The sequence below is a fragment of the Pteronotus mesoamericanus genome, unplaced genomic scaffold (genome assembly GCF_021234165.1).
Source record: "Pteronotus mesoamericanus isolate MK-2021 breed Mesoamerican mustached bat unplaced genomic scaffold, CSHL_Meso_final scaffold_232, whole genome shotgun sequence".
Classification (NCBI taxonomy): domain Eukaryota; kingdom Metazoa; phylum Chordata; class Mammalia; order Chiroptera; family Mormoopidae; genus Pteronotus; species Pteronotus mesoamericanus.
Window position 1 is genome coordinate 14,034,692 of NW_026555311.1, and position 25,576 is coordinate 14,060,267.

The following is a 25,576-nucleotide window of genomic DNA, read 5'->3' on the forward strand; positions in this document are numbered from 1 at the left end:
AACTTGGGGGCTCCTATATTGGGAGCATATAAGTTTACAATGTTGATGTCTTCTTGATAGATTTTTCCTTTAAGTATTATAAAGTGCCCTCTGGGTCTCTCTTTATGGCCTTTGTTTTAAAATCTACTTTGTCTGATACAAGTATGGGAACGCCAGCCTTTTTCTCATGCCCATTTGCTTGGAATATTTTTTTCCATCCGTTTACTTTCAATCTGTGTAGGTCTCTTGCTCTGAGGTGGGTCTCTTGTAGGCAGCATATGTGTAGGTCATGTTTTCTTATCCATTCAGCTACCCTGTGTCTTTTGATTGAGGCATTTAGTCCATTCACATTGAGAGATATTACTGATAGAAACTTACTCATCTTTTCTCTTTGTACCTGTGTTCCTCTCTGTCTCATTCTTTTCCTTCATCTGCTTACCATTCCCCTTAGCATATCTTTGAGTGCTGGTTTGGTAGAGATGTCTTCTTTTAGTCTTCTCTTGTCTGGGAAACTCCGTATTTCCCCTTCTATTTTAATGGAGAGCCTAGCTGGGTAGAGCAGCCTTGGCTGTAGGCCCTTGTTTTTCATGGCTTGGAATATTTGTTGCCATTCCCTTCTGGCTTGTAGTGTTTCTGTTGAGGAGTCAGCTCCTAGGTGTATCGGGGCCCCCTTGTATGTTACTTTCTCCTTCTCCCTTGCTGCCTTGAGGAGTCTCTCTTTGTCTTTGACATTTGCCATTTTAATGATGATGTGTCTTGGAGTGGACCTCTTTGAGTACCTCTTGAGTGGGGTCCTCTGTGCCTCCTGGATCCATGAGAGCCTTCCTCCCCTCAAATTAGGGAAATTTTCCATCATTACTTTTTCGAGGAGGTTCTCTATCCCTTGCTCCTCTTCTTCTCCTTCTGGGATCCCTATTATACGGATATTATTGCGTTTCAGGTTGTCCTGCATTTCCCTAAATGCCTCTTCATTCTTTTTCAGCCGGATTTCCATTTCTTGTTCTTTCTGGGAGCATCTTTCTACCTTGTCCTCCACCTCACTGATTTGATCCTCGGCTTCATCCAGCCTGCTTTGGATCCCTTCTATTGTGTTCTTCAATTCAGAAATGGTATTCTTCATATCCTCTTGTGTCTTCTTGATAGTTTCTATGTCCTTTTCCAGGCTGATATAGTTTGCTGTAAAATCCTGATAGTTTCTCTGCAGTTTCTCATAGTTCTCTGTGAGCTGGCTGAGCTCATTGAGCTTCCTTAGAACCATTGTTTTGAATTCAGTATCTGATAGTTCCCTTGCCTCTATTTCATTTAGCTCTCTCTGTGGGGAGCCCCCTTTTCCACTCATTTGGGGGGAACTTCTTTTTCTTCCCATTTTTGTGAGAGTCTGTTAAGTATTTTTGTCCTTTACTTTTCTTTCTGGGCCTGTCTCTGATGATGTCAGTTGTCGACCCTATAGGACCTTGGGTTTTTGTTTGAGCCTTCCAGGAGTCTAATGTCTGTGTCTGACTCCTGCTTGGAGCAGCTCTGTGACCCCTTCGGTCAGGGCTGGGCTATTTTTTGGGATCTCTCTGCACTCTCATGCGGGCTCCTTGAGCACGCTCCCAGTGAGGGTAGGATCCCCCACCTGCCTAGGCTCGCATGTGCTTGCCCCAAACCAGGGGGCTTATTCGCAACCTCACATACTCATCTGGCCCCCCTGGCTGGCGAGCTCCACGACACTGGTCAGTTTAGGGTCTTCTATTGTGTATTTTCCCCGCTTTTGGCTCTTTGGGTGCATTGCTTGCCCTCGCCAAATGGGGACTACGGAAATGGGAGGAAGTCAGCTCCAGGACTCTCCGGTTAATCCTGTCTCTGGTCTCTCCTCCAGGGACTCTGGGAAGCTCTACTAATTTTGTGGGCCGCTCAGCAATCGTGGGCGGGCGGATCAGTCTACACCTGCCCTTGCCGCTCTGTGCACTCCCTCGCAGGCCGTATCAGTGCCAATCTGTGGGAGGCCTTGCCGGCCGGTGCAAGCATTCGCCAGCCCACGCAGTTTACACACAGGCTTGCCAACCCTCGCCGGTCACTCGGCGCAAGTGTGCGCGTCTGCACTGGGTGTTTTGGGGGTGTCTGTATGTGCTTTTCAGCTTTTGGCTCTTTGGGGGTGTGGCCTCTTCCTGCGCAATGGAGACTATGGCAAGGAGGAGTCGGGACTCCCCGGTTCCTCCTCCCGTTCTTTCCCCAATGCCTCCGTTTCCAGACTCTCCTCAGGGGCCTCCGGGCAGTTCCCTGACCCCTTTGGCCAAGGATCCACACCTTGTGCGGACTGCGTTTCAATCGCAGGCAGTCTGGTTCCTGCGCCCCCCGCTTCTGCCTCTTTGGGGTGGCGCCTTTCCAGCCCACAATGGAGGCTACAGAACGGGGAGGGAGTCGGGACTCCCCGGTTCCTCCTCCCGTTCTTTCCCCAATGCCTCCGTCTCCAGTCTCTCCTCAAGGCTCTCCCAACCAGTCTGCATGCAAACAAGCTGTGTGTGGAGCGCACAAAAGGCAGGTTAATTGATTCCCTTATGCCTGAGCGAGATGGTAGCTGCAGAGTGGGAAGCGCGCTATCACCAGGGCTCCACCGGCCGCCGTGTCAGTTCTCTTCACAAAGTTTTCCTCTCCAGTCTTTTCCCAGGCATCAGCCCACCCTGCTGCCGCCTCTACCCAGCGATCAAGGAGGGTGGCTGCCACTGCAACTTTTGCGTTTGCCCTTTAAATGTCTCTGCATCTCCAGCCACCTGTCTCTGGCAGAGAGCGCCCCTAAACTTTTTGGGGTTGCGTTTTGTCTGTATTTTCTTGGCTTTAGCTGCTGTAGTTTAGGGGTCCCTGTTTATGATTCAGACCCCGTTCTTCTCGGGGGAAGCTAACTGGCCATTTCAATGTCCCTCTGGTGCCAGTGCCCGTGGGCACCCAGCCCACCCTCTCGAGCCTCCACCGCACTTCTCACCCATTGGGATGTGTGAGAGTAGAATCCATTGTCCGCGGCACCAAGGCTCCTCTCCCACTATCGCTCCACTGCTTTCCAGGTGATTACTCCCTTATTCAGTTGCAATTCCAGTTTGGTTTTGGGAGGAGGTCAGCGTGACTCCCATTCACTCCTCTGCCATCTTCTCCCTAAACTTTTTTTTTTAATACATTATCTTCCAAAATGCAGCTTTTGACATATCATCCTGGCAGTTCTCATTGAGAAGGGATACGGATCATAAAGATTATACAGATATTAAACCTCACCCCATAACACTATTTTTTTGTAAAATTTTATTTTTTAGATTAATGTACTAAAAGGTTGTGCCAAGACCCTAAGAATGAATTCACTAACGAGTATTTTTGTGTTCGTTCTGGCATCACACATATTGGTACACTTTTGCCTTGTTCATAAGTAAACAACTTTTCATTGCAGAGATAAAGTTTGGTTGCTTTGGTTTGAAAATTGAGACTCAGAGTACTATTTGTCCACACCAGTTCAACTTTGTCTGATTTTACCTGCAAGATGGACCTGGTTTCACCAGCATTTGCAACTAAAACAATTACTCACACTCAAGCCCTATCAACTGGCTGTACTTTCACCTGGTACTTTTAATTTGGCTAAGGGTTAGAACAACTAAACCTGATTGCTGGATCTGAATTAGGCATAAATATACATTAAATTGGACCTACAACACTTGCTATATTACATCAAAGGAGATATTTGTGTTAAAACAGTTTTTCAAAGTAAAGTTTTGTTCATAGCTGTTACCTGAAAAATATTCTATAAACACCATTGTCTGAAGACAGAAAACCTGCCCCACCCTTTCAATTTACAGCATAAAAACCTCCTTTGTATAGAATGAGTTTACCTATAGGTGAGTGTGACAGTGTGCCTCAAACACTGTAATTAATGAAATCTGTCTTGGACACTCTCCCATCAATATAGGCAACAAATTCAGGGCATTTGTGTCAGCTACTAGGCACTTGCCTAAGTAAGTGAAAGCCCTTTGGCGTCTGAGAGCCAGTGAGCAGGCTGCATTTCAATTTCCTCCTGTCTGCATTGTGCACCCTCCTGCTGTGCACAAGCTACACAACCAAATTAGACAACTCTGGGCACAATGGTGATTTGGGTCCAGATTGTACTCTTTCCATGTGCAAGGGAAACAAGTTTTACTTTTCTTTCTGTCACCCAAACACCTAGAAACCATAGTTGTCCACATCTTATGTTCTATGTACCCCCAATTCTCCTTTCCCAACCTGTACCTCTACTCTAATTGATTATATTTCCTTGGCCCTATTGCCATTTATGTTTAATTATGTTTTCCACAAACTATATCAACTTTTTGCAGAATGAAGTAGAGCACAAATACAAGTATACATGTATATCCCTATGATCAGCTGTGCTGAGCAGAGCAGCTGAAGAAGCACACAATACATTCTTAATGTATTGTGTTGAACTCAACTAACCTGACTTGTTTCTATATCCCCAAATATAAAGAGGTAAGAATGCTTTCAGCTCTTTTCAATAGGTTGTATTATTTTGTCCTTGTTAGATCTCTACCATTAGTTTGATCACAAATTTCTGTATTTATATTCATGACTTTCTCTGCAATGGGTGGAGTTCATGTACTGCTGGATAGTCCCGGAAGCTGTGAGTCATTGTTGAAAGCGGGCCTTTTGGAAGACTATTTATCTAGGGGTATTGGATGCTATTATTTATAGCAGAGTGAGCTGAACATCAGTGAGAAAAAGTCTGTTTACTGAACTACAGAACCAGGAGCAAGAGAGGATGGGCACTGCTGGAAAAGTAAGCAGAACATTTCTGTACCTCATGATCTCAATCTAATATTGTGGGGTTGGTTTTTAGAACTTTGAATACATAAAAGTAATTGAGTACTTGGGGTTATTTCTTGAGGAATTAAATGCCTGGGGAGGAGACACTGGATAGAGTGAAACAGCATACCAATGAAAACAGTATATGGAAGGTTTTTTAGTAAGACATTGATGGAAAATGGAGAAATGTGGCTTTTACTGATATTATAGCAACTTGATTTCAGGAAAGTAAGGCATTTTCTCTGGAAAGCAAAGTGTTTCCATAAAGAGGCTTTCAATAGTCTCATTGACCTGCATTGCATTCACCTCTAGTTCATTGGGAGACCAGGGTTCATTCCCCGCTGTTGGGAAAAGATTTTCCTGCTGTTAACTATGGAAAATGCTAATTCTGGGATGCAAAGTAGACAACAGAGTATTATGCTTTGTTAAAGACATTGTTTTCATAAAAAAAATAAGTTAAAAATCTTTAAAAACAAGAATACATTGTAGTAAAGTACATTTATTATTTTAAAAACAGCAATAACTTCTGAAATAGCTTTGGCATTTTCTGTTCATTTGCCAGTTGGTCAGAATAGTTCCTTGCTTTAAATGTAGACAATCTTTTTGTAGTGTTAGGTGCTTTTTTCTTGTTTTAGTTGTTTGATTGTTTTAACTTAAACAGCTTTGCCTTTAACCTATCTTAAGGTTTGTAAAAGTGAAGATGACTTTGAAGTCTAGGTAATATGATGAATAAGGAGACCCTATGATGTTAGAATTAGGAATCTTTGTTCCTGGAATTGAATAGAAGTAGAATAAGAACATTTCAGTTTGGGTCAGAAACCCAGAAAAACTAGATTAATTGGGGAATTAATTTTGCACTACAGAAGCTAGCAACTCCATGCACAGAAGTTAATGAACTTTATGGCTGAAAGGTATCTAAAAAATTTGTAACTCCATCCAACCAACAGATGCTCAAGTCCTACAAACTGGATATCTAACCATTGTTAGAATATTTCCAATGCTGGAGGAAACACTTTCTAATTATAGTTAGTAATGCAGTGTATAATTTAAGATACAGCATAAAGCCTGAATAATTTTGATATGGAGATAGTTATGCAATAGCAGAGTTTGCATAAGGGTTATATATATGCCAAGTTGCTCTAGTGTTTCAGTAGCTCATGAAAATGGGGGCTCTGTTTACACTGTGGATTACTTTTTTCCCTTTTTATAATAAATGTTTTAGTCTGCTAGGGCTGCCTTAGCAAAGTACCACAGACTGGGTGGCTTAAACAGCAGAAGTTTATTTTCTCACAGTTCTGCAAGCTAAAGTCTGAGATCAAGATGTCAGCAAAGTTGGTTTCTTCTGAGGTCTCTCTCCTTGTCTTGTAAATGACCATCTTCTTTTTGTTTTCACATGGTCTTCTCTTTACACATGTCTGAGTCCTTATACAGACACTAGTCATATTGCATTAAGGCTCACCTTAATAACCTCATTTTAACTTAATTATCTCTTAAGACTCTATTTCCAAATACAGAGACATCCTGAGGTACTACAGGTCAGGACTTCAACATATGAATGTTGGGTAACACAATCCAGCCCATAACAATAATTATCCTAGCAAATTGAAATGATCAGAAAATATGAGAAGAAGAAAATCAACCATATTCTTACATCCTAAAAACTACCATCATTTTTGTTTGTACTTCCATCCTTACATTTTTCAGTTGTATTTTATGTAGTTGTACTCACAGTATAAATATTTTTATCCTATTTTTCCTACTTAAATTTGTAAACATGTTTTAAATTTATAACTAATTTCTAGATTTATCACAATTTATTTCACCATTTTTCTATTATTGCTTACATATTTGTTTACATACATTGGTTATATATTTCCTTTTATAAGTAGTGCTGTATTAACCTCTAATATATATTATGATATTTATGAGTTTAGCATTTTTAAGGTAGATTTTAAAAATAAAATTATAGGGTAAAAGGTCAAAATAGCCCTTGTTTAAACTTTAAATAGTTCTTTAGTTAATCTGTGAAACTGGTATTGTTAAACAACAAAAACTGTACTTTTATATAAAAAGTGAAGTACCCTTTGTCAAGAAATGAGGTGACCATTGTCATTGTCTTCTCCTTAGCTTGAAATACCAATAACTCTAAATTTTTTTCCAGCCACAGTCCACCTTCAACATTATTCCATGCTGGTTTCAGGGGTACAGCACAGTGGTCAGACAATCACATACCTCACCAAGTTCTCCCCCACCCCGACACCTCCAGCCCCCACCGGGCACCACGCACAGTCATTGCAACATTACTGACTATATTTGCTATGCTCTACTTTACACCCCCATGACTATTTTGTTACTACCAATTTGTATTTCTTAATCCCTTCACCCTTTTCATCTAGTACCCCCAAACCCCATTCCCCTCTGGCATCCACCAGTCTGATCTCTGTGTCTAAGGTCAACATACTCTTAAGTAGAGTACAAAGTTTCAGTTATGCAAGATGAATGAGTTCTGGAGTTGTAATATACAGCATGGTGATGATAGTTAACAATATTCCATTGAATAGTTGAAATTTTCTAAAAAGGATGGATGTTACATCTTTTCAATGCACACACAACACACACACAAACATCCTAGTAACTATGTAGAGATGATGGATAAGTTATTTAGTTTGATTGTGGTGATACATATAACATCAAGGTATAGTCCTTAAATATATCCAGATTTTGTATATCAAAGATATCTCAATAAAGTTACCAAAAAAATAAAATGTGATCATTTACAAGAAAAAAAAGGTATTGATATTAATGAATTGCCCATTTCACTGCCCCTTCTACAGTACTGTGTGTTCTCATTAAACAAAAAAAGTTATTATGGGCTTAGAATTACATTTCTATTAGCAAAAAAACAAACAAAAAAACCCTCAAAAACAAAAAAACACCTTTTTATAACTGAGGAGAAAAAATATTGTATTATATATTCATTAATTTGTTACATTTTCCTCCTTCTGTCCTTTGCATGTATCTCTGGGTGTGAGTATGGTATGTGGGAGGGCAGGAATAGTGGGAGTGGGTGGACATCTTCATGCTTTCCTTATAAATTTGATTAAGCATTGTATGTACCAAAAATGTTTACTTTTGTCATTTTTGCTTGCAGCATTTAAGACCCAAAGATATGCAAAAACTGACCAAGGTGCAAAAAAGGGATAGAGATGTGAAGTTCTAGACTGAGTCACCTAGGAACTCCCAGTCTATACACTTCATGACATCTGTGGTTCCCTTCATCTCTACTATGCTAATTTTTAATTCCTTCCCCATTGCTACACTATTATATAGCACTTAAATACTGGCTTAAATTCTTGCAGAAAAATCAGCAGCATTTTTAGTTGTATAAATTTGCCCTTGTGGATAAGTGATAAAAGAGGGCAGTTTTGTTAATTTGAAATTATAGTACAAGGACCTATTTTAGTGTAATATTATTTGACCACAAGCAAAAAAAGCAAAGAGTTGTAGCTCAGGTCTAGTCCAGCGCTGCTTCTCATTTGTTATGTGACTGTGGATCAATCATTCGGGCTACATTTCTCATACGTCAGTCACGGGTGCACACAAGATGATCTCTAAGGATTACAATTCTAGTCTTCAATGAATATCATCGTGGTCAAATTAGAATGTTATAGAAAAACTTTTGTCCATATTTTTATTATTTGAGAAATCTGTATTTACGAAGACATAACTACAAACCATTATAACTCTCATCAATTTCTTAGGTTATTAAATGCAAAGCAGCTGTGTTATGGGAGCTGAATAAACCCCTTTGCATTGAGGAAATAGAAGTTGCCCCACCAAAGGCTAAAGAAGTTCGTATCAAGGTAATGACCCTTAGGGTAGATAAGCCTAAAATGTTATCACACCTACACTGAGTATATCATTGTTGTGAGGTTGGATTCTTAAATAAGGATGTTTCTCAAACTTTGTATATTAATTCTCTTATGGTTCTTGTTTATTGTTTAAATTGGTATTCATTAAAAACAATGGTACTAATCAGCTCTGTTAAAACTTTCATTTGTTAAATTTGTATTGACATGATTCAGATTTTAAAAAACGGTTAGTTCTTGCGCTGCGTGGCAATGGGACAGTGTGTGCCACCACAGGGGAGCCCCACTCAGGTCCCCACTCCTCCCAGGTGGGGCAGCAACTGCCACATAGAGGGAATGGAGCGTGCCGCAGGGAGCATGGCACTCCCTGAATCTGAGGGTTACTGTCCGGGGCCAGCTGAGATGGGAGCAGAGCCCGTCCCAGAGCTGTCACAGATGTGGGGGGACTAAACATGAGTCATCGCAAACACTTCTCTTTTTGCGGGGAGAGGGGACGTGGCACATCCCCCAGTGGGGAAGACCCTGAGCCCCTTTGTACAAAGGCTTTTATTGAAAAGGTTATCAGTGGGGCTAGGTTACAGGAATGCACAGGTTATCTCATTATATCTGTGTGTTAAAGTTTACAGAGAATAGGTGATGTCTTGAAGAAAACAAATGCCAGGAACACACTCATTTACATAGGTCCGAGAGCAGACTAGTAAACAAGAGAGACAACTAAATATGAGAGCATAGGAAACACAAGAGTGTCCAAGGGTATAGGGTTAGGATCTGTGAATAATGTAAATTTCCTTCCCAGCATGAGCTGGCTAGAGCTTTTTAGGGAAGAACAAGGCACACTTTAAAGAATTTACTTTTAGGCCTGATTTCCTTGGGAATCGCCAGATTTGGTTTAGGGCTGACTCTGGTATTGCTTCAAGCCTGAGCCAGGCATGGGGAGGGAGCCACCAAGAGACAAGGAGACTGCTTTCGGCTAAAATGAGGACTTCGACCATGTCCAAGCTGAGCAGAGAGGTACGGGCCTTTTTGCCCTTTCTCTGTGCCCTCCTAATTTCTTGTCTGCTGCCAATATTTGATTGGCATCTATCTTAGGTTGTACCTCAGCTCGAGATAACTTACTCGTCCTTGATACCCAATCCTCCATGGCAAAGCAGAGAGGCAGGCGCTATACCCCTGCCAGTGGGGACAGGTAGCATCTCCTGAGGAGCCTGTTTCTCCAAGGCGTCCTGATTATTTCCAGCCTTGGGACCCTCCAGGGTATTGGCAGGGTCACAGTTCCTGAAACCAGACAGGGCATTTCCCAAGTTAGTAATCATGACTAATGACTTCTTTTGACATCTTTTGGAAGTCAGATAGTATTGGGATTACTTTTCTCAAAGAATGAGAAACTCATTTATGCCTGGAGAAATGACAGCTTCCTGGGGTGCTTCCCCAAATCCCTTGGACACAGCCTAACCCCTTTGGTTGGTTTGGTTACCAGCTTGCTGAATAGGTGTTGCTGCCAGTCCTTCTTTGACCTTTCCCTGTTACCTGTGCACTGTAGTAACAGTTAGGCTTTGCTCCACACTTACTTTTGTGCAAGCCATTCCCTTTAACCTTTCATTAAGAGAGTTTTAAGAGGGCCTGGCTATAAAAATCTACTTCTGTGCTGGCCACATGGTAACATCTGTATCCCTCACAAGAACACTGACTTAGTATAGACAGACACTGAGATTATAAATAGGAGCAGAGGCAGCAATATTGTAAATCCCTTGATGAGAGGGATCATGAATGATGGTTGGTATTAGGGTCAGAATCTCCTGTGAGTCAACACTATTATATTAGTCAATCATACTGAGTAAACGATTATAATCTTTTCAAGAATAAGTTAAATATCCTCCCAGCTGTGAAGTGAGCAGTGTGCTGGTTATAGCAATGTTCTTGTCTTTGAGCACAGATTATTGCCACAGGAATCTGTGGCACAGATGACCATGTGATTAAAGGAGTAATGGTGGCTAAATTTCCTGTGATCTTGGGACATGAAGGAGCTGGGGTTGTGGAAAGCATTGGAGACGGAGTGACTACAGTGAAACCAGGTGTGTGGATGTCAAGTCAGAAGTCTGAGATAAGTAGGGTCTATATATCCTATCAAAGTAAACAACACAACTAGGGATTATTAGAGAGAACCTTAATGCAATTTAGGAAAATAAAGGGGTACAAGGAGAATGAATGTATGACACAGAGTGAAGTTTAATTAGTCAGTCTTTAGCAAGTAAACCCTATGAAGTTTATAAACTTTAGAATGCTTGAATTTGTCATGGAATCGATTCACACTTGTTTATTTCATATTTTAATGTTAATGATCAACATCTTATATCATGATGTTTTCCCTCTAGGTGACAAAGTCATTCCCCTCTTTCTGCCTCAATGCAGAGAATGCAAAGTTTGCCTCAACCCATATGGAAACGCTTGCATTAAGTCCGAGTAGGTTTCAGTCATTTTTATTCTAATGCCATTTAAATTGTTCCTGTGCTAATTTTTTAATCAATTAACTGACATGCGTATTTTGTGTATCAAATAGCTTTACTGGTCGTGGAGTACTGGCTGATGGCACTAGCAGATTTACATGCAAAGGCAAAACAGTGTACCACTTCTTAGGCACCAGCACATTTTCTGAGTACACAGTGTTGGATGAATTTTCCATTGCTAAGATTGATGACGCGGCTCCTCTTGAGAAAGTCTGTTTAATTGGGTGTGGATTTTCCACGGGATATGGAGCTGCTATTAAAACTGGCAAGGTAAGAAACCAGATGGGCTAGTTTCTCCCTTTTTTTTTTTTCTTAATGATTTTTCAGAATCCTAAAGATTTTTGAAAATATTTAATATGCAGGCTGCTTCTACACAATGCCAAATCAACTGAAGAAAAAATTAAAAATTCAGATTAGACATTTTACTTCTAAATAAGTGAAAATAAAATTTCTATATTTAATTTTGTTTCCTCTACATTTCCTTCAGGTTTATTTCTAAATTTTATAATTTAGATTCTGAAACTCATCTTCTTTCTTTTTTTTAAGAAGAATTTTAATATTTCTATTTATTATTTACTGTTTTAGGCCTTTATACACATATTTTATCTTCACTCAGAGTTTACAATAAAATAAGGAAAGTAAGACATACATGTAAATACAATATAAGGCAGAAGACAAATTCAATGAAAGAGGCATAAATACGTTTCTTATTCAGGTCAGAAAAAGCATAACTTCTCAGGGTCAAAGGACATAGGAGGCTTTCTGGAAGAGGTGGCATTTGGACTATGCATAATAAATGGTAATGGCAGGGGAGAGGGAGGCATTCAAGTTAGCGGGAACAGATTAGCTAAAGACAGGAAAATTTTTTGCGTATATGGAGCACTGGGAGTAGTGCAAATTGACTTGAAAGGGAGTAATAAAGCAGGGAAAAAACGAGACACAGGATGTGCTGGGAATCTGGTTGCATGACAGGCTAAAGAATTTGGACTTTATTACACAAGCAGTGGAGAAATTAATTAATGCTAATGCAGCCTTTGAAGAACTCAGTTTTCCACAGAGAATTCCAATTGTCTTGTGAGAGGTTTTAAGAAGTCACTTAACTGAATTTATTCTGTTTCTCTATTTCTTTTTCTCTTTCTTCTGATATGATGTCTAACATGTCAAAGTAAGCTTTTCAAGATTTCCAAATTACATGTAATGGCAACTCAAATGTAATCAACCTAATTATTTACTGAACTTTCATTTTGTGGAAGACACATTGTGCCAATATTGAGACATTCTAAAACCTTTCTACAAAAAAATCCCACATGAACTGAAAAATCTCTTACTTTCAGGGTTCTAGAGAAATAGGCCCAAACAACCTACCAGCATATTCCCTCAAGTTTTTTTTTTTTAATTTTATATGTGATTTTTGCATTGGACTTTAAACAATATAAACACATTTAAAAATTCTTACTAGTGTTAATGGTAAGGAATACTTAACCAGTTCTCCAAAAAGTCTTTTAGTAAAATTGACAAGAAATATGAACAATATTTATGCCATGGCTTTACCATGGACACTGTCCTTTCTGGGTTCATTTTACCCATTTTGGGGTATATGAAATAAGCATGGTATAAGAAATGTCCATGCTTTTAAGAACTTTGCAAATATGTCAAGGAGAGGAAACAAAGGATTTTGGAGAAAGAAATATTACTTTATGCTTTAAATCCAGTGTGGTTATTTACCTTTTTTTAAAGTTTTAGTTCAGCAATTGAAGATACATCATCAGGTAGTGATTAAGTGAAAACTAGCCATATAGAAAATAAGCATGCAGGCATCCAGAGGAGAGGAAGAAAGGGATCACTTCAGCATTTATATTTGACCTCACAGGGATAACATGGCATGATACTTTCCACTTTAAAAGAAAATATATTTTATTAATGTTTTGAATGCAAATATCTTCAAAATTAAATGTTATCTTAAAAAGGTGTAAATTTGTCATCCGATTAAAAATATAACAATAAATTAGTGATAAAAATTAAAAAATTTAGCATGTTAATACAAACTTAAAGGCCTTTTTGCTACATCCTTTTTTCTTTTTTAATAAATTAATTTTTTCAACTACATTTGTCTCTGCCTCCCCCCCACCACTTTCCCTTGCCCCCTCCCTCCCTCCCCCCCTCCCTCAACTCTACCCCTTTGATTTTGTCCATGAGTCCTTGTTATATGTTCCTTGACTTTCTACTTCCCTTCCTTTTCCCCTATCCCCCCTCCCTCTTTCCCTCTTGTCTCTGTTGGTTTCTTTTCCTTTCAGGGTTGTGGGTCTTATTTTCCTTGCATCTTTGTATTGTTGGTTAGGTTCCGCTTATAGGTGAGATCATATGGTATTTGTCTTTCACCCCCTGGCTTATTTCGCTTAGCATAATGCTCTCCAGTTCCATCCATGCTGTCGCGAAGTTTAGTAGTTCTTTTTTCCTTTCTGCTGCGTAGTGTCCCATTGTGTAAATGTACCATAGTTTTTTGATCCAATCATCTACTGATGGGCATTTAGGTTGCTTCCAACACTTGACTATTGTCAGTTGTGCTGCTATGAACATTGGGGTGCATAGGTTCTTTTGTATTGGCGTTTTGGTGTTCTTAGGGTATAGTCCCAGCAGGGGAATCACTGGATCAAAAGGCAGTTCCATTTTCAGCTTTTTGAGGAAATTCCACACTGCTTTCCACAATGGCTACACCAGTCTGCATTCCCACCAACAGTGGACTAGGGTTCCCTTTTCTCCACAGCCTCGCCAGCACCTGTTGTTTGTGGATCTGTTTATGATGGCCATTCTGACCGGTGTGAGGTGGTACCTCATGGTGGTTTTGATCTGCATTTCTCTGATGGCTAGTTATGCCAAGCATCCTTTCAAATGTCTCTGGGCCCTCTGTATCTCTTCCTTGGAAAAGTGTCTGCCCAGGTCCTTTGCCCATTTTTTGTTTGGATCGTTTGTCTTCTTGGAGTGGAGTCGAGTGAGTTCTTTATGTATCTTGGAGATCAAAGCTCTGTCTGATGTATCATTAGCGAATATATTTTCCCATAGAGTTGGCTCGCTTTTCGTTTTGCTGATGTTTTCTTTAGCTGTGCAGAAGTTTCTTATTTTGATGAGGTCCCACTTGTTTATTCTTTCCTTTATGTCCCTTGCTTTAGGAGACATATCGGTGAAAAAATTGCCGCATGGAATATCTGAGAGTTTCCTGCCAATATTCTCCTCTAGGACTTTGATGGTGTTATGACTTATATTTAAGTCTTTTATCCACCTTGAGTTTATTGAAACTCATCTTTTTTCTTACACAATATAGGTATCAATGCTGGTTTGTTAGTTTGCTAATGGCTGTCCTAGTGAAGTACCACAGACTAAGTGGCTTAAACAGAAATATGTTGTCTTACATTCTGGAGACTAGAATCAAGGTGCTGGCAGGATTGTTGTTCTCTGAGGGCTGTGAGTGAAGGATCTGTGCCAGGTGGCTCTCCTTCACATCATCTTTCAGTAATGCCAGTCCTTGTGTCTAAATTTCCCCTTTTGAGAAGGACACAAGTCATATTGAATTATGGCCCACGCTAATGAGCTTATCTTAATTTGGTTACTTCTGCAAAGATCCTATGTCCAAATGAGATCACGGTCTGAGGTACTGAGGTTTAGACTTCAACATACAAATTTGGATGGAACACAATTCAATCCATAATAGCTGGTATATAATATGAAAGTATAAATGAGGTGTTCTTTTTGTTTGTTTGTTTTTTAGAACAACTTGGCAAAATGAAATTCTGGTTTATTGTCTCTTTTGTATACAAATGAGTTTTTAAGAATGCATATTTGGACTCAATTTATGTAGCTATTAATAAGTCCAAGAAATAAGTAGAATAACATGTAATTTGTAATAGGACAGCCATTCCCACAAGCAATCCAAGCAATTCCCTTACTATGGTGTTCTCATCAACTCCCACGTCTTTAGTAAAACTATGTATTTTGATCCCAAATAACTCAAACTCTCTCCAAATTCTTTTATCCAACTCCCTATCTGACACCTCCATGTTCATGTCTCACAAATATTTCAAACTGAATAGATATAAAACTGAATTCTTAACTTTTTTACTCTCTGTCCCTCAAACATATTTGCCCTTTCCAATTTCTTCATTTTTTATCTTTCTTCCCCACCATCTTAGCTGAAATCCAAGAGCAAGTCCTGTTAACTTTATGTACAAGGTATATTTTAAATCTCTCCATTTTCTTCAATGTAATATCATTATTATATCTTGACTGGACCCATGCCATGGCCTCCCTTCTGTTGTCCTCATTACTCTCCTTGACCATTTCCAATAATTTTCCATTTACAAGCCAAGGTAATCTCATAAAACATAAACTGGACCACATTAGTTTTGTCCAAAAATCCTTCAGTAGTTTTCACACTTGAAACAGTTTCATTTCATGCCACACTTGCCTGTTTTAGCATCCGCAAGCTTGCTGAGCTGTTTCTACATGAAGGCATCTACACATGCTAGTCTGACTGTTTGAACACTCCTCTCCCAAGCTCTCATGTGGTTGGTTCCTTAATATCACTCTCAGTTTAAAGTTACCTGCTTGCTCAGAGAAGATCTTATTTTTCTGTCTATTCCATCTAAGCAAAAACTTCTTCTCATAATTCAACAGAATGTTGCTTCAGGTGCAGGGAGTGTCCCAAGTCTCAAAGTTTTGTTATATCTTTAGTTTTACTGATTAGATGATAAAATCCAGGGAGGTAGCTTTTCCCAGACATGGGTACAAGACAGGTCTGAGGTGTACAAATGTATAACATTGGCATGCCTGCATATACCAGTGGAATATTTTAGTTCCCACTTGCTTCTAGATTTCTTTGGAAAATCTTGAAGATGGAACATTTCTTCCCAAGGTCTCCTTGAGATTGTCCTTAAGAATTTTTCTGAAAATTTTTCTAAAGAATTCTCTACCAAGATAGAGGTAAAAGAATAGACATTGGACATAGTTTTACATTAGTACTTATACCTTTTTTACAGTACATGGCATATTAATACCATATTATTAATGAGGAATATACTATTAACCAATACATCTTTTACTTTTAGGTGTTTTTTTTTTCCCCTAGAAGCTATATCATAAGGCAAATCACTTGAGGAGACATATGTACTTGCCTTTGCCTATTTGAAAATAGTTCAAACTTATGTAAGTTGTAATATGAGGGTGAATTGGGAGTCTCCCAAACTGCAATTCAGTTCAGTGGTTCACAAGAAGAATTTACGTAACTCAGAATTCATTGTACACAAAGTTTCAGGTTATTACAGAAAAAGGATACAGGTTGAAACCAGCAAAGAAAATGGCACATAGTGTCCAGTAAAGACCAGGTGCAAGATTGTAGTTGTCTTCTCCCAATGGTGTCCAGATACAGAGCTTAATTCTCCCTGGAACAATGTGTGACAACACATGTTTGTCAGCCAGGGAAGTTCACTCTAGTCTTGGTGTCAGGGTTTCTTTTGTGGGATGCAGCCATGCAGAACTGACATGACTGACCTCTGTTACTCGGACCCCAGCACCGCCAGAGGTCAAGCTGGTGGCTCAAAGCCACAGACAATCATTCACCACAAACCTCAGTGTTAGCATAAATTATCTGGCACAACACAGATCTCAGGCACACAAAGACGCTCACATCAGGCAGGATATTCCAAAGAGTCAACAGTTATCTCCCAGGAGCCGATCCAGCACCAGTCCAAAAGACCTTTGGCATGGTGAAACACAGACCATTATTAAAGAACACTAAATGGATCAGAACAGTGAAGAAAAACAATAGCAAAAAGTAGAAACTTATATACTTTAAATTTTTAAAAAATTTTAAAATAACCTGTATTTAACATTGTTATCTTAAACTATTATTTTCTTCCATAGTAATGATGTGATGATTTACTATAGATACTAATCTCCAGTCCCCATTCCTTAGAACAGGAAAGTTGGAAAGGGGAGATAAGTTGTTGGCTTGCTGTTGTTGGTTTTATCAGTGGGGAGGAGGGTATAGGGAACGATCTAAAATTACCAGACACTGGGGCCATGATCCACTTAAAGATTCAGAGGCAGTGTGGCAAGGAAGTCAGGAATCAAGGACTTAGGGAGAAGTGTTTAGTGCTACAAATCCTTAATTATCAGCAAGACTGTACTCCGGGGCCACCAGATTCTGAGGTTTACTAGAGATTTAATAAGGAGGGTTGAATGAGTTCCCAGCAAACAAAGCTAGAATCATAACCTTTTGTACCTAAAATTCAACCACAAACAACAGATTCCATCTCAAATCTAGATAATTAAGCTAGCAGAAAACTAGAAGAAAAGACCGAGAATTCCTGGTTTAGTTTCTGTTGTAAAATTATAAAATGTTGGCCATCAAGGAATCCATCAATAAAGTTTGTTGAATGGATGAATAAATGACTGAATGATACTTGAGAGAATGACTGCACTGATTTCAAAGCTCGAAAATCGGGAATGAAATTGAAGAATTAGGATGCTGTAGCTGAAATTATAACTCATGGAGAGTGGGTACAACGCCGCTGCAGTTCTCTATAAATCTCTGCTTATAGGTGCAAACATTTCAAAATACATGCATACATATACACACACAAGCTACTTCTTCAGGTAATTTCTGTAAGAGAGGATAATGCTAAGTAACCAGGAGGTTTAAAAAAAAAAGAGGGAAGAAAGAAGGAGAGGGAGGTGGGAGGAGAGGGACAGAGAGAAGGAAGGGAGGAGGGAGGGAAGGATGGAAGGAAGGAAAGAAGGAAGGAAGGAAGGAAGGAAGGAAGGAAGGAAGGAAGGAAGGAAGGAAGGAAGGAAGGAAGGAAGGACAGGTGGGAGGGAGAAAAAGGAAAGAAGGCAGAAGAAAGTACCAAAATGAGTGTCATACCCATTCTGTACTTTTCCGGTATTCAGGTCTCCTGCAATATGGTGATTAGGGCTCTTCTAGCAGGAAAGTTACTTTTGGCTAGACCTTCCAGTAATATAGGACAGTACAAGGTAAAAAGATCAAAAATGACTTTACATTTCCTTCCTGGAGTTACATATGGATCATCTAATTAAAACATGGAGGTTGGACTCTGATGAAAAACCAAATTATTTAAAAATGTCTCAGTTATGTTTATTAAGAAAATGCTAGTCAGACCAGAATCTCAAACTGATTTTGCATAGCTTTGTGGAGAAGAGATAATGGAGATCTTAGTGCTTATTTAATCCTGCTGTGAGGCTAGATGAGGTTAGAAGACTGCAAAAACTCGCATTACAAAGGCCTTTTATAAGATGTATGCTTTTATAAAGAATTTTCACTTATCCAGTAAATACTATTTTTGTTCCTTTTTTGTTCTCAGACCTTTCATTTCTAATCTTTGTGGCATTATCTTCAGACTAAGTGATCTAATCCTAACATCCTCTGAATTTTGTGTTCCTAATAGTGGAGATACTTTATAGCTTTAAATTTTTTATCATACCACTGGCATTTGCAAAAACTTTTATCTCCGCAGGTCACTCCGGGTTCCACCTGTGCTGTTTTTGGCCTGGGAGGAGTTGGCCTTTCAGTCATTATGGGCTGTAAGTCAGCTGGTGCTTCCAGGATCATTGGAATTGACCTCAACAAAAGCAAGTTTGAGAAGGCCAAGGCTGTTGGAGCCACGGAGTGCATCAGTCCCAAGGACTTTACCAAGCCCATCAGTGAGGTGCTGTCAGAAATGACAGACAACAACGTGAGCTACAGTTTTGAAGTAATTGGGCGTCTTGATACAATGGTAAGAACCAAGATTGAGGGAGCCACACAATACACAAGTTATTTACTCACACAAGGTAAGACTCACTTTCCATAGCTTTATTAACAAATACCTATGGAAATAGCTGTTAGGCAAAAACTGGTAATGAAGCAGTTTTGCCCAAAAGTCAAAAGCTTATGAGAAGTTCTGAGTGATCAAAGTATCACATCACATTATTCTCATGTGATTGGAGTTCAAGGTAATCAACCACTTCAACAGCCTTTTGTGTTCTCTTCCTTGTCTGTGTATGGGAATTTATTGGCAAAGGTGATCCCATCTGTGATACTTTAGCAAGCCAAACAGCACAAAGTGACTTCCTGAGGAGAAATAAGGAGATCTGGCGAGGAAGAGGCTATTCCAAATTTGGCAGTCTCTTCCCCAAAATCCATGATGTAACCAACTTCTCTCTCTTCACAGCTGGGTTTTGTTTTCTCTTGTCTGAATTCCCTTAGACTAGGAGCCTTCAACTTCTCAAACGTGGCTCCATTGTGGCAGCCAGCGGCACCGGCCTCCATGTAGGAGCAGGTGTGGAGCTTCTGGATAAGGAAGCCCCAGCCTGGGGTAGGGAAAGGACGCTTGGAAATGTGAGACAAAACCAATCTTGCTCATGACTGAGTAGAAGATTTGAATCATTTTAATACCATTGACAGTTTATGAATAATCAGTCTTTAATTTACCATTGTTGTCATGCTCCTTTCCTAACAATGTCACTAGGAGCATGACATTACATAAGAGCAATGCCACTTAGAATTACTCTGTACCAACAAATAGCATTCTAGGTTGTATGTTTACAGAGCCAACATGAAATATTGGCTATATTGTTAAGGGCTATTGGTTTCCAGATAATGTATTGCTGAACATTGATCTCTGAAAAATTCAACATCCATTGCTACAATCTAGCAAGTATTCAAAAATTATTAATGAAAAACCAGACAGGCAAATGATCAGAAAATGTGGGATTAATCTCAAAAAAACAAAAAACAAAAACCCAAAGACTTCCTTAACTCCCATTTTAGTATTTTATTTAATTATCACAGTAAACTTTTTAAATAAGCATTTAAAAATAACTTCAGTATAGTTAATTGAAGTTAGTTTAGTTCCAAATGCTTTCCAAGGCTTATCTGATATGGTGATATTGATTGGAAAATATCACAATGATTTCCCCTGGATTTGACCCATGGCACACTGAAAATGCCATGAACACTGACCACAAGAATTTCTGCTGTCTGCTTTAAAGCACAAATGTATGAAAGACTAAATGTAGACTAGCATTGTCTTGAGAATTTTATAACACGAGCAGAAAACAAAAGGCATGTGGGCCTAATTTAACACCATGACTTGGAAACTTAAACTATTACAACTACTGGAGCTGTGAGAGTATGTTGGGCACTTGTGAGCCCGTGAGATATTATGAGACAGAAGAAAAAAATAGTCTCCATTTTAAACAGGTTGATGCCCTCGCATCCTGCCATGAGAACTATGGGACTAGCGTGGTGGTAGGTGCTCCTCCATCAGACACCAAGCTTACATATGACCCATTCCTGCTCTTCTCTGGACGCACATGGAAGGGATGCGTGTTTGGAGGTAAGAGTGGCAGAGCCTCTGTCCTAGGAGGGATGGCTTTAATTCTGTCACTTTAACAAGTGAGAGAAACTATTGTCTCATCATATCTCCCTTAAAGTTCTTTGTTCCAAAGATAGATATGAAGTGATCTAACATGAGGCTGTGACCACAATGTTACAAAAGATCATTGTCTACCCCTCCTCACCTGGAGATAGTGTTAATATTGGTGGGCACATTTTTAATATGAGCATTTGCAACTCAAGTTTCTCAAATGCCTGAACGAGAGACACTGGCAATATTTCCATGGGAATGGTTTTATGGAAAAGGAAGTGCTGGATAAATCCATTTCCTCATGTATGCAAGAACATGTATGAAAAATAGAATTTATTCAATTGAGAATAACATCAACAAAAAATTCTGGACTCATATTCAAAATAAACAAAAAGGAGTTGTTGCATTTTATAGGAACAATTGAGATACACACTAGAATTACTGACAAAAAAAATGTTCAATTCTTAGTCCTGGTCTAATATGAGCTATCAGCATGATTTGGTACAGCTGGTAGCTCCCTTTTTCTCACTCTGTTCACTTCGTTTCTAGATATTACTTTGTTGTTTGTTGTTCTTGTTCTGTTCCTTCTCCTCCATGGTCATTCCTTCCAGGAATATTTGCTGGAGCCTCCACATCCTCAGATTTCCAACTTTTGTGTGTCCTAGGCTCAGTCCTCAGACCTTTTCCTATTTACATCTACTTTCAAGGTAATTGCCTCTGCTCTCATGGATTTAAGTTTATATCTTCTGCCTCGACCTCCAGCTGAGCTACAGACTCATATAACCAATTGCCCACCTGACTGGCATATTTGATAGATGTGAAAACCTAACCTGCCCCAAACCTCTCCTGCTGCCACCACCTCCACCCTAGACCCCAACCTACTCTTCCCCCAGTCTTCCCATCTCAGTGAATGACAGCTCCATTGTTCCTGTTGATCAGGCCCAAACCTTGGATTGCACTCTTTCTTTCACACAGTGAATAGTTCAGCAAATCCTGTTGGCTTTCTCTTCAAAGTATACCCAGGACATGACCATTTCTCACCATCACTTGTCCAGGTCACCATCAGCTCCTTCCGTCATCATAGTAACTTCTTAAATGGTCTCCCTGCTCTTGTCCTTGGCCCCTACATAGAACATTCCCCACAGAACAACTAGAGCATAACTGTTTCAGAGGAAGTGAGGTCAGGCCACGCCTCTCTCAAAATTCTCTAATGCAACCATTTTCAAGCAGTGTGCATAGCACACTGGTGCACTGCAAGAATTTTTAAAACATGCAATACCTGACTATGTAGCCAGAGGCACTGACCTCTTTTCCCTTAGGTTGTCAGAAAAATGACGATAGCCAACACAACAATAGTTGTCCTGTAACAGAGCTGGATCTTATTGGTCACGCAGCATAATAAAGTTGCATCTGACTTTTTATTTTTTGGTACCAGAAATCCTACATACAAGTATAGGCACCTGATTTTCTAAAAAGTCACTTTACAGCAAAAAGGGCAGGTAATTACTATTATTTTTTCTTGTAAATCTATCAAAATTATAACTCTTGTTTTTCTTAGATTGGCATTTTTGGGTGTGCTGGAGAATTTTAGTAATTGGTTTATGTGTGCCATGATAGGAAAAAGTTTGCAAATTGCTGCTCTAATGACTTCTTTTCTTGTTCAGAATAAAATCCCCAAACATGCAATGGCCAGAGTCCATATGATCTGCCCCCCGACCCCAGGTGCTGCTATTCTTCTGTTCTCACTCTGCTCCAGCCACACTGGCCTTCTTGCCGTTCTCACTTGCCAGCACTCCACCTCAACGCCTTTGCATTTACTCTGCCCTCTCCCTGAAATGTTCTTTCCCAAGATTCCTGCCTAGCTCATTTCCTTTATGTTTTGGTCTGAATGTCACCTTATCAGGCAGGCCTTCCCTGAGCTTTATAAAATAGCATTCCCTCCCTGCCCCTCACCTGTTCGGTCCCAGCAGCACTGCCCATGGCCCTTGCTCTATTTTTCTTCTCGTCTGTGTCACTGGAAGATGTCCTCTGCCTTTGGTTGTTCATTGTCAGTCTCTCTGAAGTAAAGAGTGAGGGTTCCCATGCTTCCTGGTAGCAGGAACCTGGTATTTTTTGCTTTGCTGTATTCCCAGCCTGGTGCCTGGTACTAGCGTATACCCAACAGGTATTCACTAAATAACTCACTCTATTTCTAATAATTCATTATGTCTCCATATCACACAAATAGTTGAAATGAGGTGGCTCAACTCATATCTCTTGTTGTTTGTTCGTCAGTTCAAGTCTTATTTCCTCTAAGGGGCCAGCCCTAAAGAACCACCTATGTACCTAGCAGCCTCTCATTTTTGTGCCCGAGATAACGGTGAGGGAGGGCACAAGCTTCAGCCTCCCATTGACCCTTTTCTCTGTCATGGTGGCCTTAACGAGAGCTGCAACTGCAGGTGCCCAGTGGGCTCAAGAGGGAATGGCAGGAGGGATGGTGGAACTGGAAGCAATGAACTGGAGATGATTTTTTTCTGTAAAATAAAGAAGTTTTTCTGAAAAAGGAACAGAGATTTGGGGCAGCTTGAAGGAGATGTTGGGTCATGAAAGGTTTTCTGTGGGGGTTTTTTTTTTGGCCCTTGGGAGAATAGTTTATTTGTGTGCAATTGAAAACAGATTCCTAAGGTGGAAGAATAGCCTATTTGTGTGATGTTGAGGAGTTCAGCATGGGGAAAAGGTAAAAATGCAGAAGAGATAAGCTACAAATATAATAAAATATAAATATTATTTAATAAAGTCTGAAGAGAAATATGTGCTTATTTACAGGTTGGAAAAGCAGGGATGATGTTCCAAAAATAGTGACTGACTTCCTGAAAGGGAAATATGACCTGGACCAGTTGATAACCCATGTTTTACCTTTTAAAAAAATCCAGGATGGATTTGAACTGCTCTATTCAGGGCAAAGGTACTTGGCTTTTTATGGTGATCTTGTCTTACACAGGCTACTTTTAAATTTTACTGTTTATAAATATACCTGTTTCTCTTATATTTTATTTCTGATTTTTTATTGTTGACACTATTACAGATGCCCCCCATTGTTCCCCTATTTCTAAATTTTTTAACTAGCAAGATATAGCTGATTACTTTTTTTATAGACTTAGTATATCATTGTCTTGTATTAAACAATTTTTAAACTGGGCTTTTGTTTTCTGCAGTGGACTGACTTCATCATGGCTATTTTTATTTCATCATAAAGATGCTAGCTTTTTCAAGTAATACCACAAAATTTCCTTTACAATTTTCAAAGTGCTCTTTCAAATGAGCTTTCTTCTAATCGTGAAGGTCCCATGTTGTTTCTACCATTTGTAGTTGAACAAACTAAGATTGTGAAAGACAAGTAAATAACTTGCTGTACCTTGTAGAGGCGGCACCAGGCTGTAAACTCAATGCAGAGCCTGTGAATTCCTCTGACTGAACTGGCAGGTTCCTGGCAAACATGGATGTTATTGTCACTACTCTTGTTGCTTCTGAGGATTGGGCAACAGCAGATGTAGAATACAAAAAAGTCACACAAACATTAACTATGATGTTTGCAACAGCAGTCAGAGAGCCTTCTACAAAGATGACATGAAATTTCACTCACTGGAGTCTGTAAATATTATTGGACATCCACCATACACCAAATATTTGGATTTCATTAGCAAAAGGAACTGTTAACATGAGATCCAAACTCTTACAAGTTTTCCCCAAGTGCTTTTTCAATGTTGTCTTGTGTCTCTACATCTGGCCTGGACTACCAGGTTAGTGTACTTTTAACATACATTTAAACCTGTTTTAAGCAAGAAAACAATGGGTTAAACTGTCAGAACAAGCCTCTACTCAGTGAAGCTAAACAAATAGCTCAGTATGACCAATTTGAAACATACTTATTAACTGTTGTCCAAAGAAACAGAAATTCTGCTCTCAGAAATTTTGCTTCTAGTATCACAAACTGACCTTTATCCTCGGACACAAAGAGCTTAGGTTTACATGTACTTCCTGCGTGGCTTCACTTGAGTGTTACACTTGCACCAACTTAGCCCCAGATAAGTCTTCCACCAGTACCTCCTACATTATTACCTCAAATAATGCCATGTTTCTGCTTTTACTGACAGAGCATCGCATTTGACTTCTTCACTCTCGCCCACCACATGCAAACTGATGCTGAGCCCTGAGGATGCAACCCCCAGGCTCTCCTCCATCTTGCCTCCCTCTCATTGCCCAGAGCATTACCTAGTTCAGTCCAATCATCTCTTCCCTGGGCATGTTAATACAGTAGCGGAAAAGGTCTCCTGCCTTCTGTACTTTACCAAAGTGCTCAGGCCTTCATTAAGCTACTAAAACTCAAGTTGTCCCAAACATCAATGCCTTTACATGGTTTTGAAAGCCTTTACTTTTCATTTGTTAATATAGCCAGTCATTCCAAAGCAGAGAATTTAGCACCCACTGGGCTGCAGCCTCAGTGCCAGGCTGTGAGGATAAAGTCAGGGAGTAGGTCTCATCTACTTCCACAATCTTCTAGGCATCCAGAAGTCTGAGCACAATGGATTGCCTTTCCTGTTCACACTTTCCCAGGCTTATTCATGCTTTCTCTACGGCCAGAAAATCTCTTTCCCCAGTCAACCTGGTGCAGTTGTGCTGAGGCTTCAAGAATCAGCTCAGAAACTCTCATCATAGACCCGTGAGAAAGAAAATTAATTGGTGCAGGAGGATTTCCAGCAACAGAATTTACCTGAAGTTTTCTATAATAGGTAGCATGGATAATTGCTTAAACTGTTCTTGTTTGAAAAGTATGGGCACAAATCACTAAAAATGATTATTTTACATTTCAGCATTCGAGTCATCCTGATGTTTTGAAATTCTAAGTGGCAGGCGGTCTGCCGTTGCGTGATGGTGACCTGGAGCCGCCCTTTCACACATCCCTCTGCTGAGACTGTGGAGCTTCTTCATATATATAAGCAGGAACAGAAGA

The 25,576-nt window shown here is 39.7% G+C and overlaps 1 protein-coding gene across 1 annotated transcript; it reads left to right on the forward strand.

The window, feature by feature from the left end:
* Positions 1–4,669: 4,669 nt before the first annotated feature.
* LOC129085333 (all-trans-retinol dehydrogenase [NAD(+)] ADH7-like) lies at positions 4,670–25,576 on the forward strand. Its single transcript, XM_054591697.1, has 9 exons — positions 4,670–4,768; positions 8,556–8,657; positions 10,597–10,735; positions 11,036–11,123; positions 11,221–11,437; positions 18,694–18,954; positions 20,421–20,556; positions 23,392–23,530; positions 25,437–25,576. Exons 1-9 carry the CDS (start codon positions 4,751–4,753, stop codon positions 25,459–25,461), a joined length of 1,125 nt encoding a protein of 374 aa, XP_054447672.1. The 5' UTR covers positions 4,670–4,750; the 3' UTR covers positions 25,462–25,576.